Source organism: Saccostrea cucullata, unplaced genomic scaffold (assembly GCF_032062105.1).
Source record: "Saccostrea cucullata isolate Sc308-1 unplaced genomic scaffold, CSIRO_AGI_Scuc_v1 ctg3737, whole genome shotgun sequence".
Classification (NCBI taxonomy): Eukaryota; Metazoa; Mollusca; class Bivalvia; order Ostreida; family Ostreidae; genus Saccostrea; species Saccostrea cuccullata.
This window is the reverse complement of record NW_026918422.1, coordinates 127,348-141,325: the sequence shown is the minus strand read 5'-3', so window position 1 is coordinate 141,325 and position 13,978 is coordinate 127,348. Positions and strand designations below refer to the sequence as shown.

General features: G+C 34.0%; 1 protein-coding gene across 1 annotated transcript; it reads left to right on the top strand.

Annotated features, from left to right (window-relative positions):
• Window positions 1–10: 10 nt before the first annotated feature.
• On the top strand, window positions 11–5,878 carry LOC134265002 (uncharacterized; the record flags this gene model as incomplete). The annotated part of the gene is made up of 11 exons (XM_062747248.1): window positions 11–124; window positions 250–336; window positions 557–649; window positions 739–886; window positions 1,523–1,723; window positions 2,733–2,876; window positions 2,995–3,080; window positions 3,736–3,806; window positions 3,957–4,063; window positions 4,531–5,269; window positions 5,440–5,878. Coding segments are annotated over 11 exons (1,884 nt in total), but the record flags the coding sequence as incomplete, so codon positions are not given.
• Between the last annotated feature and the right edge of the window lie 8,100 nt (window positions 5,879–13,978).

Below are 13,978 nucleotides of genomic sequence, written 5' to 3'. Positions count from 1 at the left end.
TACCAGCAAAGTTGGTGACTTTCTTCTCCATCCCAGAGTGGTACTATTTACAGATGGCCGAATTACAGACTTCACAGATTCATGCGCTACCGACAGTGACACGGATTTAATACCTAATGAGCATGTAATCATTATAGTCTCGCAAGTTTGGTTTAAGAACTGTGTTTTTATAAAACTCTGTTTAAGTTATAGTCAATAAATAATATAAATTTTAATAGAATATAAAAATTGAATCATTTAATCTTATAGATATTAGCACCATTCTTTGCGGTTTTACATCGAATAGGAGCAGATCATCCGATTTTCTGTTTCCCAGTCGGAAAAAATCCAAATTACGTAAGCCATTTAATGTATATCACAATAACATCATACTTGTTACGGTTTTTTTTATAATCACATGAATATTAATTCAAATGAAATCAATTCAAATATGTTAATGAGCAATAATTTCATTCTTCAGATGATAAGTTTAAGTAAATTGCAAAAACGTTCAAATGTCAAAGAATTAAAAAAACACAGATTTTTTTCATGTTTAATCAAACTGTATTGATTCCAGGCTTTATTACAAACCATATCGGGTGTTTCTAAGGGAGGCAAAGTTTTGGAGATTTATGAAGCAAAGTGTTTTGGACGATATACCCTCCATTACGTAATTTATGTTACACAAACAGTCATTTCTTCTAGTTCTGATCTTGTAAAAATAAGAAAATATTTATCATGGCGTGTGGTATTTTACAGCTTTCAGCAACTTTGATATGCAAAGTAACAAATGAGGATGAAATAGAAAGAGAGAATTTGAGATCCGTGGGTGAATCTGCACTACAATGGCAGACCTATGATGAAGAATCTGTACGGGTATGGCAGACCTATGGTGAGGACGATTTGGGATGTCTACAAGATCATAGTATTTTTCTTAACAAGTATCAATTCAAATAAGTTGATCATACAATTTAAAATAAGAGCAGAATCACTTTGACCAGACTGATAAATTAGCTCATTAGCTCTTTATGGAAAATTTCAAACGTATAATTACATAAGTATCTATTTTCATCAATGCGCTTATGCAATATTATACAAATGAAAAAAAATCATACAAAACCATCTTATACTGTATCTGCTACGAAACTGATTCAACTGCCATGTCCCACCACCCCTCTTCTGAAAGAATTCAAAGAAATTTTGTTACGTATGTGTATACTGTGAAATCACATATTTTCGTTGGGTCAAATCAGGAAGAAATGTCCATAGGAAGTTATTTCTCTTATCAGATATTCTTTTACTTTGGTACCATCATTTTTGTACCTCTTGACACTGAACCTTTCTGGTCCTTGGTACTAGGACTATTTCAGCAGACGGCACCTAAACATACACGCCCTGTCAAGCCGTAACCTTTGGGGTATATACTCACTCACACACACCCTCATCCTCTCCCTCACACACACAGACTCACTGAAAGAATCACATACCAATGGATAAGATTTTTTTTAAAAAGATAATTTAAATTGAGTATTATTAACATAGGACGCAATATACGAGTTGATACGGAACAAAGCGAGAATTATGCAGACCCAGCAAAGGGTAGAAGACGAGGAGGGCAGATGGTATAAGGAGAAATACTCTACAATTCCTAGGCTCGGTACTAGAGTTCGCCGGGGTCCCCACTGGAGATTCCAGAACCAGGATAGCGAGGGCATCGGAACCATAGTGGGTCATGGGGATAAAGGTGGATAAGAGTAGTATAGATTTGCCTCTTACTGATTAAGCACAATCTATTTGATATTTTTTGATACCATTGACAACTGCTTTTTCAATAGAAATGGAACTCGTTTATTTACTTACCTTGTCTATGGTCATTTGCTTAAGTTTCTGATTGACAATATCTATGTGGTTTTTGGAGACCAGGTCTTCCAACAATCTATTGGCATTCCTATTGATACTAATTGCGCTCCGTTTAGCAGACCTATTTTTGTATTCATATGAAGCAGAATTTGTCCAAAATCAAAAACATGAAAAGAAGAAAACACTTGTTATGATCTTCAGCTCGCATTGAGATAGATCGACGACGTATTTTCAATTAACAATGTTAATTTCCATTCCTATGTTATACCATATTTCCATGTGAGCTTGAGATTAAAGATATCACAAAGTCAGACACATTTGTTTCATATTTGGATATATTACTTGAAAAAGAAATTAATGGTAATTGATCTAACAACCAAGCACTGTGATAAACGTGATGACTTTAACTTTTCGATAGTCAACTTATGCTCTACTTATGAACGATTTTTAAAACGAGGTTAATTATTGACCAACAAGCCGATGAAATAAGAATAACAACAGCCTCGTTTACAGTCATCATTTTGTAAGTTCTACAGTCGATACAATGACCTTGTCCGCAAATACAATTTATCATTCAAGTCAAATGCTGAGTAAAATGCTGACTGACAGTTTTCATACTAATTGTTGGTCCATTATTTATAAATACGCTGAATTGACGACGGGTTTTCCCGTCATTTTCCCATCATGACAAGGAACACTTGGCTGGTGTGACCGGTCGACAGTTAGGGGATGCACACTCCTTAATGGCTCCTGATCTCGCCTCCAATGTTTTGATGTGCTTTTTACAACCTCTTATTGTAACAATTTGGAGGGTTGAACAAACGGGACATTTATCATGTGAAATGGCCCCTTTTCTTATACACTGGATGAGACTACGTCTTTATCATCCACAGCTGGGCTGGTACTGGTAGAGTGGGATAATGGAGAGCGCAGTATGTACAACTATGGGATAAGAGGCATGTACGATGTGGTGGTTTGTGAGGAACCCAGGGTCCCTCTTGATGGATTGGTCGCTGTCGGTTGTTTTGTTAAGAGAGGTATTTCATTTTGATGTATCTAAGGTGTGCAATATGTCTTTTAATCTTTAAGTAAAGAGACGATTTCATTACATTTGGAAAGCACATACGTATGATATACCATTCATTTTCTAATAAGGTCCTGACTGGAAATGGGGAGATCAGGACGGCGGAGAAGAGGCTATCGGGACTTGTTATCGAGTGATGGATAATGCCACCGTTTATGTTAGTTCTGTTTAATATGCATGCTTATCAATAAAATCTATTTTATTAATATTTTTTTTATTTATAAACTTTCAGAATTGAAGACTATAAACTTTTATTTTTGGTCCAGAAATAAAAGCTCCAATGTAAAAGGTGAAAAGCGATCGATCTCTCGGAATCTAAAGATACTTTACATGCTATAAATAATTTTTTACCCTGGTATTCGCCATAACTTTATTTTTTCGTAATTGCAGTTTGCTCGCAAAACTTTAATTCTCGGTTTTGATAATATTTCTTTGGATTATATAGAGCAATTGCCACAATTCGTGAAAAGAGTCAATGACTTTCTCGCTAAAATAAAGTGTAGCGAAAATCTAGTGATCTAGAGTAATAAAACAGAAACCTCTGGAAATTCCAGTTAGCCAAAATGCGACTCAATGATACCTCATATTTGCTAACAAGGTCATTATTCCGACCATAGCAAAGAATAGAAAAAGTACTGAATATATTTATTGAATTATGAAATACTGGGGTTTTAGTTCGTTTTTTGATAGTAATTTAACTCAGTTTGCCTGTCAAAAATTCGCTTTTCTTAGGACTAAGAGAAATAAAAGTTGCTAAAAACCCAAATCTCTAGGTTAAGAAAAATAATTTTGGCAGATGTAATACATTTAAGATTCGATGGCCATGTGGAAGAATGGGTAATTACAGATTTGGATATGATGGAAAATACGACATTGAGTTATGGTAATCTATTTTAAGTACATACATATAATAAATAATACCCAATAAACATATAGTAAAACAGACTTTTCAAAAATTATTTTCTATGATATATAATCAGTGTCTGGCTATTTATATATATTGTATATAAGTAGGATATGTTTTGTATTGTAGCGATCCGTTCTCACCCGAGGTTATAAAAGCCGTTATAGAACAGCAGAATACATCAAACCAGTCTGGTACAATTACAGAACACATGATTGCCTCAAATGATTTAAAAGGTTCCTCTATTATTATTTTATTTTCTTTCCTTCTCTTTCATGGCTCTCCCGCATGGCGCAGTGGCTATCTAGAGCGTCTGCTCTAAGGTCGCGAAAAAAGGAGTCGATCCTTACGTCGCGGATTCAAATCCCGCTGTGGGACGTGGAGGCCGGTCCTTCTGATGAGACCGTATAAACCGAGGTCCCGTATCGCAGTAGGTGCCGGCACTTAAAAACCCCTCACTGCTCAATGACTAGAGTGCCGAGTAAAGGACAAAAATAGTAGCTCTCCACTGGCAAGAGGTGTCGTCTCAATATGAAAATCTCGAGAGGGACGTTAAACACAATCAATCAATCGTTTCAATAAAGATTTACTGTGTGATAAGATTTTATGCATTTTAACAGGACTCAATTGTACCCTTACTAACTCAATTTGCCTTTGATTGATAGAATTAAAGGGTTGATAATAAATTACATGACTTTTGCAGATAATTCTGTGACAAAGGAAACACCACATAACACAACTAAACAGAGTGATTGCATTATGCAGGAAAATAAAGGAAATATAACATGGCAGAGTAAAACATCAAATCAGGGTCAAAGAACAGTGTTTCAAAAGGCGGCAGATGCAAAGACAACAGAAACACCGCATGAACTAATTTTACAACGGGGACAGAGAGATTGTAATGATAGAGCTAATGCTACAGTCAAACAGACAGAACACTCCTTAACAGCTGTTTCAGTGGACGATCTGGAAACTGATGAAGGACAGGATACTGGTCTAAAAGGCAACTCAGTGGGAGGTATATCTAAAAGTTCTGCCCATATCAATCGGTCCTCAAGTCCGGACGAATATCAAAATCCCCTAACTGTGAATTCCTCTGTGATTGTAAATAACTGTGTTCATTTCAAAGGAAAACCTAGCATCAATACTTCGACTAATACTCATAAAAATCCTGAACTTTGTGTGGATGGAACAAATACGGAAACTGTTCAGATGGGAACAAATACAGAAATGGAGACGAACACTGCACTCATTTCGAAACATCACTTAAGAAACAACTCCGTCTTTACATATAATTCACATGTACGTCCGTATCTATCCTGGCAATGGCAGGACAATAGTGGTGTTTGGGTAGACTATCCCGATCACGTGACAAATTCAATCAACTGCAGGCTTCAACAACATCCCGTGGCAACGGTCTTGATTTCTTATAATGATGAAAGGTGAGAATTTTCGATTTATCAAAGTATAACGCTAAAAATGTATAAAATAGTAACGATTGTGCAGTAATTGTTAAAAAAAAAAGTTTTACTCTAAGAAACATCATAGCATTAAATGTTATATTTAGATGTAGTTCATGTGTTTAATTCCCAGACTTACTGTATTTTAACAGTTTTAGAATTGTAGCTTCAAAGATGATACAGATTAACACAAAAACAAAAGAAAGACACAACATTAGATGCAGGAGAATACAGGACCATTGTTGACACCGCAGACATATAGACATATATATGAGCGGAGGACAAGGGTTTCTCTTAAACATTTCAAACTGTTCCTCATTTAATGACATAAATGGGTAAAATGCTTTCAAAGTTTTTAAATGTTTTTGTATGATTTTCACATAATTTAATGTTGAAACTTGTTTTAATGAAGCAGCATAATAAAAATAAAATCTATCATGTATGCATTTTAAAAACCAGACAATCTTGGTATCATAAGTTGATGATATCGAACAATGATAAGAATCTTCCTAATTTTCTCTGTTGCATTATGTCAACCATTGAATGAAAAATATGTGTCACTACTGAGCAAAATTGAAATGAAAATATATTATGGAACCATCCGACAATTCTTATAACAATATCGTCTTTGTTTACTAGACTCATTATTATAAATATTAGAAGATCTTTGTTTAATTCTACTTCTGTATATTGTAACGGTCCAGAGATTTGATAGATTAGTTTTATATAGAGTTATTGAACCTGATTATTGTTGACATATTGTAGGAGAGTTGAGATGAATTTGAATATGTGTTATAATTACTTGAGATTGCAGGAATATGTATTAATTTATGCTTTGCATGTAGTTGATAGGTGATTATTGACAACTTTAAGTGATTTACATGAGTTGAAATAGTTTGTGCACATGTTTTGAGTTACGTAGAAATCAGCTGATCGTAGCAATAGTAAAGTTGTGGTATTATTTTAGCTTACTTCATGTTTCAGGGACTTTAATTGGTCTTCTGTAGTAGATTAACCATAGATTTATGGATGGAATCATGTTTTCTTGAAGTTTAACTTGTTTTCAGATAATTATCGGCAGTTTATACTTATAGACTGGTAGATTTGTTTACGAACTTGGCGGTCGTAAATTGTGTAGGTCGAGTCCGATCGTAAAAGTTACGATAGTTTTAGGATTTTTGGAGTTAATTGTGTTATATTTGTTGATTTAAATGGAGATTAATATACTTATTCTAATTGAAGAATGTATTTAGAGATTACTTTCATTCAGAAAAGTTGTCTTGTTTGTAGTTATTAGATTTTTCTATAGACTTTGCTGTTTACGGGAAATGTCACGAGAGATTCTCCAAAGTTTTCCAACGGGTCCAACAGTTTCCAACAATTACGTCATATTGTTGCATAAAAGGGAGAGATTCAAGTAATTTTTGCTCTTCTGCTAAGTTGGTCTATTTAGAGAGGACGTATTTTAGGGTAAGGAGTTAGTATGGGTTGGGCGTTTTTAATTTAAATTTAATAATGACTTTTTAGTTTTAGTTTAAGAAGAGCCAGGGTTAGTTTAAGGAATTTTAGGAACTTTTGGAATATTTGTGGAATTTTATAGGAAGTTTTGGTCAGGATTTAGTGAATTTTAACTGAGAATTGGACTTGGTTAAATTTTGCTGGTTGTTTGAATTTTTGGTAAATTGTTGTTAAATTTTAGAACTACTTGAAATTGTTTAGGTAATTTATACAGTAAGCTAAGGAAGCTAGTGTATTTCTAAATTTTGCTACTGTTTTTAACTGGAATTCAGACTTAAGAAATTTGCAGGAATTACTGGTATTTCAAATTTGTTAGGAATTAATTAGGTCTAAGGGATTAAGTTTTAGTTATTGGTTTTTACTTTCATCCAGGAGGTCTGAGAGGGGGTTTTGAAAGTCAGGAGTTTTGTGAGTTGCATTGAAGTTGGTTTTAGTCAGATAGGTTAGGACAAATAGGTGACATAGACAGACTGAGACAGAGTTTAGAATTTGTTGATTGTTTAATTGAGAGATAATTATTATAATAAATTGTAAAACTGTATTTTGCCTCATTTCAAGTACAGAGATTTACAAGGTTTTATCAAAGTGTGGTTTTCCAACAAGATGGAAATTGTGGGATATAAGAGATTAAGAACTGAGTAATAAGATAATGAGTATTCAAGAATTTTAGTGACTTCCTTAGGTCTAGGTTGTAACAAGCTTGACAAATAGAGAAGAAAAGCTGAGAGATTTCGTGTATTAATAAATTTAGTGTAACTTAGAGAGCGCGGGTTAATAATAGGAGGTATAGGTTTTGGGCATCTGAGTTCATTGATTAAAGGGAGATAATTTAGTGTTGTGATATAAGATTAAAGGGTATTGAGTTTTGAACCACTGTGCCATACTAGCCCTCCTGAGCTTGGGTTGAGCTGTGTAACGCAAGCCTTGCCACGAAAGATAAGACAGCCCCTATAGATAGAGTGAGAGAGCGGTCCAATAGTAGTAGAGGATTGCCCCACCCCGTTACAATATCAACCTTATTCTTTCAGTTTACTTTCTAAAGATGAAAATCTAAAAAATTACATTAAAGTTTATAAAGTTCCAGTCACGAACCTAAATCATATAGTTTGATCTACCCATCCTATACTGGGTTCCTGAACTTTATAAAAAAAAAACCGTTACAAACGGAGATACATTGCAGGTTCAAGCAAATATTCTTTTAAAAGCCTTAGTCATATACCTTACAAAAATATTACTGTTATAGTTGAATACAATTTGTAAAATTTGTGTTTGCCATTTTTGTTTGGATTCGCTTCATCTGCTTACCCCTATATAAAGGGCAGGACTTAGTCACTGTTTAGTGTAATCTGGTGTAAATGGACGTATGCTTTACAACAATCGATAGCCACAATTATTAATAGTAATACTTTGTCTAATGCAGGAAAGGAAGATACGAAAGAAACTTACAATTATAGTAATACAGGTCAATGCAGTATACTGTAAGCTCCCTGGGAATGGCCAAGCTTAAGTCAGGGACACTACAAAATAAATACTGGTTGTACTCCTGTACTAAAATCCTTGTTCCTCTGGTTATAGGGAAAACATAAGATTCGTCTTGGTCTCAACAATATTTATTAATCATAAATCAGCTCTGACTTCAAAAGGTACAATAATAAATTTTGGTGGCGTCTACCGTACAGGCTACTATTATAAATAGAGGGGGTGTACAATGGCTAAACTAGGATGATCCCCACATTTAATTACAATTAATTAGGTGTCCAGTGTGTTGGAAGATAACTGTCGATCATTTTCTCACCTGAAATCACAATGGTAATGCTTTATAAGGCTACAGTGAAAATATGGGCGTATCTTGGATTTTTCTCTTTGAAATGTACGCGCATGACAACTTGGCAAATTATCTGTTTACATAATGCGATCGGCCCCTATATATAACCTTCGGAAAAGGGTCACATGACTAGATTCAACCAATAAAAATGCTGTACGGCGACGTTCCACAAATCACGGCACTGTACGGTACCGTACAAACAGAGATCTGCCAAGCAGTGCCAAACAAGGCTACCGTACAATAAGGATAATAACTACAAAACAGAATTAAAATGTGAAAAGACAAAATAACCAATAAATATGGATTACAAAAGATGTGTCTATTATAAGTAAGTAAACAGTTTATATCTGAAACTTGTAAATTTTACATATATAAACTTGCTGAGTATGCAGACGATATCGCGGATGGATAAAAATATAGTGCAAGTTGTAGACACATGTAATCAGGAATAATAATGGGCTAAAGTGAATAGAAGAACCCACAATAATAATTAACATAATTAATAGCAAGTAATTATGCCCGTAATATAGCATGAATAACAAGTTTGGTAAAATACGAAACTATGTACATAGCATGCCCGATATAAAGATGGCAGACAGAATGTAAACAAGTGGCATGGCAGCAGATGATTCAAAGTATAGCAGCTTATCCACACACGTAGTACTGCTAATATAATGACAGTTAACTCAGAAAATACATGCAGATTTAAGATGAAAGGTAACAAATTCATGGCATATAAAAGTAAATACAAATTCTAACATTCTCGGCCAATGTTGTCACAACGTTTTGACACACATGAAATATCATCACAAGTAAAGTCCACCCACCCAATAATTATTACATAGTACACCATAGTTGATTTATAGTCATCTGACAGGTGCTTACAATACAAACAAACACCGATGAATGTAACTGCAAAAAATGTAAACAAATCTAATGCAAGATAACCAGCACGAACACGGGTTGCCATTCCATTCCAAATTGATGATCCAAACGAAATATTGAACAGTTTTTATGATTTATTCAATGACATTCTTAACAAACATGCAAAAGTAAAAACAAAAAGTCAAGTTAGATATTCGACCTAAATGGCTTACACAAGAAATTAAAGAAGCTAGGCATTTACGTGATTAATACCATATACGAGGGGATTCAGACAATTTCAGATTTTTGAGAAATAAAGTCACACAGCTAGTTGATCAGGCCAAAACATCTTATAACAAATCAGCAATTGAAGAAAGCTCAAGTCCTAAAGAAATATGGGGTTATTTAAACCAGTTGGCACCTCCAGACTCCAAAAACTTTACACCAACCCATATCACTCAGAATGGTTCTGATTTTGAAAATTTACAGGATATAGTTGATATTTTTAATTAACACTTTACAGAAGTATCCAGTAAGTTTTTGTCAGATATGTCGGTGCAAAATGTTGATTCTGAATTATTAAAAAACTTTGCAAAATCAAAACTTGGAAATGAAAACTTTTTCAGTATTCACCAAATTAGTGAGACAGAAGTATTTAATATGTTGAATGGACTAGAAGTAAATAAATCAGTAGGTGTAGATTTTACTGCGCAACGTCTACTAAAACTTTCAGCAAATATCACATGCAAATCCATTACACATCTTATAAATGCTAGCATCATTAATGGTGTATTTCCATCACATTTAAAGATAGCAAAATTCACTCCTATTTTTAAGAATGGGGACCATGCTGATCCAGAAAACTACAGACCTAGCCTTTCAAACAGCATTAACGAAACTAACAACTAAACAATCGGTTACAAGCTACAGATCAAGGAAATCTTGTAGGGAAGGATATGGGAAGGATATAACGAACAGTATTCAATCTCAAAGTCCATAAAACAATACAAAAAAGAGCAGAGCAAACACGGACCCCCGGTGGGATCAGGTACCATGGAGGAGTGAGCATCCCCTGCCGACCGGTCACACCCGCCGTGTGCTCCTTGTCATGATCAGGAAATAACAGGAAAAATTCAGTGTATAAATAATGGACTAACAATTGGTATGAAAAACGTCAGTCAGCATTTGACTTAATGATGAACTGTATTTGCTGACAAGGTTTTTGTATCGACCATAGAACTTACGAAATGATGACATTAAATGAGACTGCTGATATTCTTGTTTCGTCAACTTGCTTGTCAATGATTTTCCTCGCTTTAGAAATTGTTCATACGTAGAGCATGCTCTTGCGTATCGAATCAACTGAGATATCTATACTCCCTTTGCAGGTGATGAAGGTATATTGCTTCATAAGTAAGGGAAGTTGACGATAGAAAAGTTAAAGTCATCACGTTTATCATATAGCTTGGTTGTTAGATTACCATAAGTGTCTTTTTCAAGTAATATATCCAAGTATGAAACAGAAGTGTCGGACTCTGTGGTATCTTTTATCTCAAGCTCACCAGGATATATCGTATCGACGTAGGAATGGAAATTACCATTATTAATTGACAATACGTCGTCGATATATCTACATGTCGAGTTGAAGGCCACAGCAACTGTTTTCTTCTTTTCACGCATAAGATTATGCATAAATTCTGCTGCATATTAATATAAAAATAAGTCTGTATTAACGGAGCGCAATTTGTACCCATGGGAATTCCAATAGACTGTTGGAATACCTGATCTCCAAAAACCACATAGATGTTGTCAATCAGAAACTCCAGCATCTTCTTGATGTCAACTTCAGAGTACTTATGTGTGCAATCAGAATCTGTTTTAACAAAATAATTTTGCAAATGACCAATGACGAGGTAAGTAAATTTACGAGTTCCATTTTTATTGAAGAAGCAGCTCTCAATGATATCAAAAAGCCTGGATTTTAATTTGTCTAGGGGAATTGTTGTGTATACAGTTAAAAAGTCGTAAGTTTTTAAGCTGTTGATTTTTGTAAAGTCTTGTGATTTCAAAGTGACCAAAAGTTCTTTAGAATTTTTTAGTATTCAGATCTGATTCACACCACTTCTTGAATATATAGTTGCACAGTACTCTTGAAGTCTTTCCTTCACTACTGTCAATATCTTAGTGAGGAGTAACAAAAGAGACTTGGTTGAACATTTACTGGAACCTGCAATGTATCTTTTTTTGTAAGGATTCTTATGAAGTTTTGGAATCAAATATATATAAGGTAGTTCAAATTCATTTTGGCTCTGTGGAATATTAAAAGTATTCAAAACTTTTGTAGATTTTAGTAAAGCTTTCAATTTAGTAAATCACGATATTCTGATAAAAAAACTTAAGTTGTATCACTTTGACCAAATGTCAATTAAATGGTTTTATTCCTATTTAAGCTCCAGAACACAATTTGTAAAATTAGGTACATGTTCCTCTAAATTCTTTCCCGTCACAGCAGGTGTGCCACAAGGTCCATTTTAGGGTCTCTTTTATTTTTACTGTATATAAATGATCTTCCTCTACATGTAAATAATACAGATATTGATTTGTTTGCTGATGATGCAACTTTACATATCATAATAATGTGCATTCTATTGAAAATGCCCTAAATATTGATTTTGTGTAAGATTGAAAACTGGTGTTCTAGAAATCAAATGGTGTTGAATATTGAGAAGACAAAATGTATGGGAACTCAACATAGAAAATCTAAGTTAACATCTTCAAAATCAGACAAAGTTCTCAAAAATGTTGAATCAGAAAAACTCTTGTGAGTAAATATTGACCATTCATTGCACTATATTTAACATATTGGTTCTGTTTGGAAGTCCTTGACGTATTAACTATTTACATTACGTAAAATAAAACAAAAATTCTCCCATTACGCACATGAAAACTTTTTTGTAATGCATACATTCTGCCTTCTTTAAATTATTGTTTAACTATTTGGGGCAATGCTTCAGGTGCTGGCAAAGAAAGAGTTTTTAAATTACAAAAAAGAGCATCAAGAATTATATTAGATGTGGCACCAGATGTTTCATCACTACTATTATTTGTTAAATTTGGTTGGCTGACCATATATAAATTGATACAATTGTTACAAATACATACTGCTTTACAAAACACTTCATGGTATGACACCTGATTATCTATGAGACTTCTTTGAATTCATTTCTTCCAATAATTATATTTTACGCTCTGAATCCAATGATGACCTTAGTCTATCAAAGTATCGAACAAATCTGTTTAAATATTCTTTTCTATATTCAGGCGTTCATCTATGGAACAAATTACCTCAAAATGTACGTTTTTTTAAACACAATCCTTTCGTAAAAATGTAGAAAAATTTATCATCAATGGCCCCAACATTTGTTAATTTGTTACTTGTTTCTATTTATTGATAATATATACTTTTTTCAAATGTATTTCCCGTATGTAATATACTTGTATTTTTCTGATTATTGCACTGTTATATTCATAATTGTACTATTTATGTACAGAGGGCCCCGAGGATGACTAGTGCTGGCACTAATCGAGTTACCCTCTTTAAAAAGAGATGACCAGCTTTATTTTTTATCCTAGATAATCTCGGGATCTCTAAGTTGAAGAGATGTCTCTCTAGATTAAGGAGAAACATATCGAGATAAACGAACAGTATTCAATAGCAAAAGTCCATAAAGCAATACAAAATGGGAGCAGAGCAAACACAGACCTCCAAAACACCAGAGGTGGGATCAGGTGCCATGGAGGAGTGAGCATCCCCTGCCGACCGGTCACACCCGCCGTGTCTCCTAGTCATGATCGGGAAATAATGGGAAAATCACCATAGAACTTACGAAATGATGACTTTAAACGAGGTTGCTGATAATCTTGTTTCATCAACTTGCCTGTCAATAATTTGCTTCTTTTTAGAAATTGTTAATACATAGAGTATGTCCTTGCGTATCGAATTAACTGATATATAAATTCGGTTTATAGGTGATGAAGGTATATTGCTGCTTAAGTAAGGGAAGTTGATTATTGAAAAGTTAAAGTGATCACATTTATCATAGGGCTTGGTAGTTAGAACCATTAATGGAAATTACCATTCTTAATTGAGAATACGTCGTCGATATATGTAAGTGTCGAGTTTAAGGCCAAAGCAAGATCGAACCTTCCTCTTTTCACGCAGAAGATTTTGTCAGAGGTATAAGCAAAAAATATATTGCTTATTTACATAACATATATTTCTGTTTACAGAAAACGACTGTTTTTGCTAAGTTTACAAAACATTTTAAAAAACCCTGCTATTTGAGGCCACAAATTAAAAGATCAAGGCCTACCTCTTGTCTTTCTCCCTCTGAATTTTTTAAAATTCTTCTCTCTCTTTCTTTTCTTCTTAAACGTGGGACATAGATAATTTCCTGAATATTTTCATTTCATAAGACAACTTA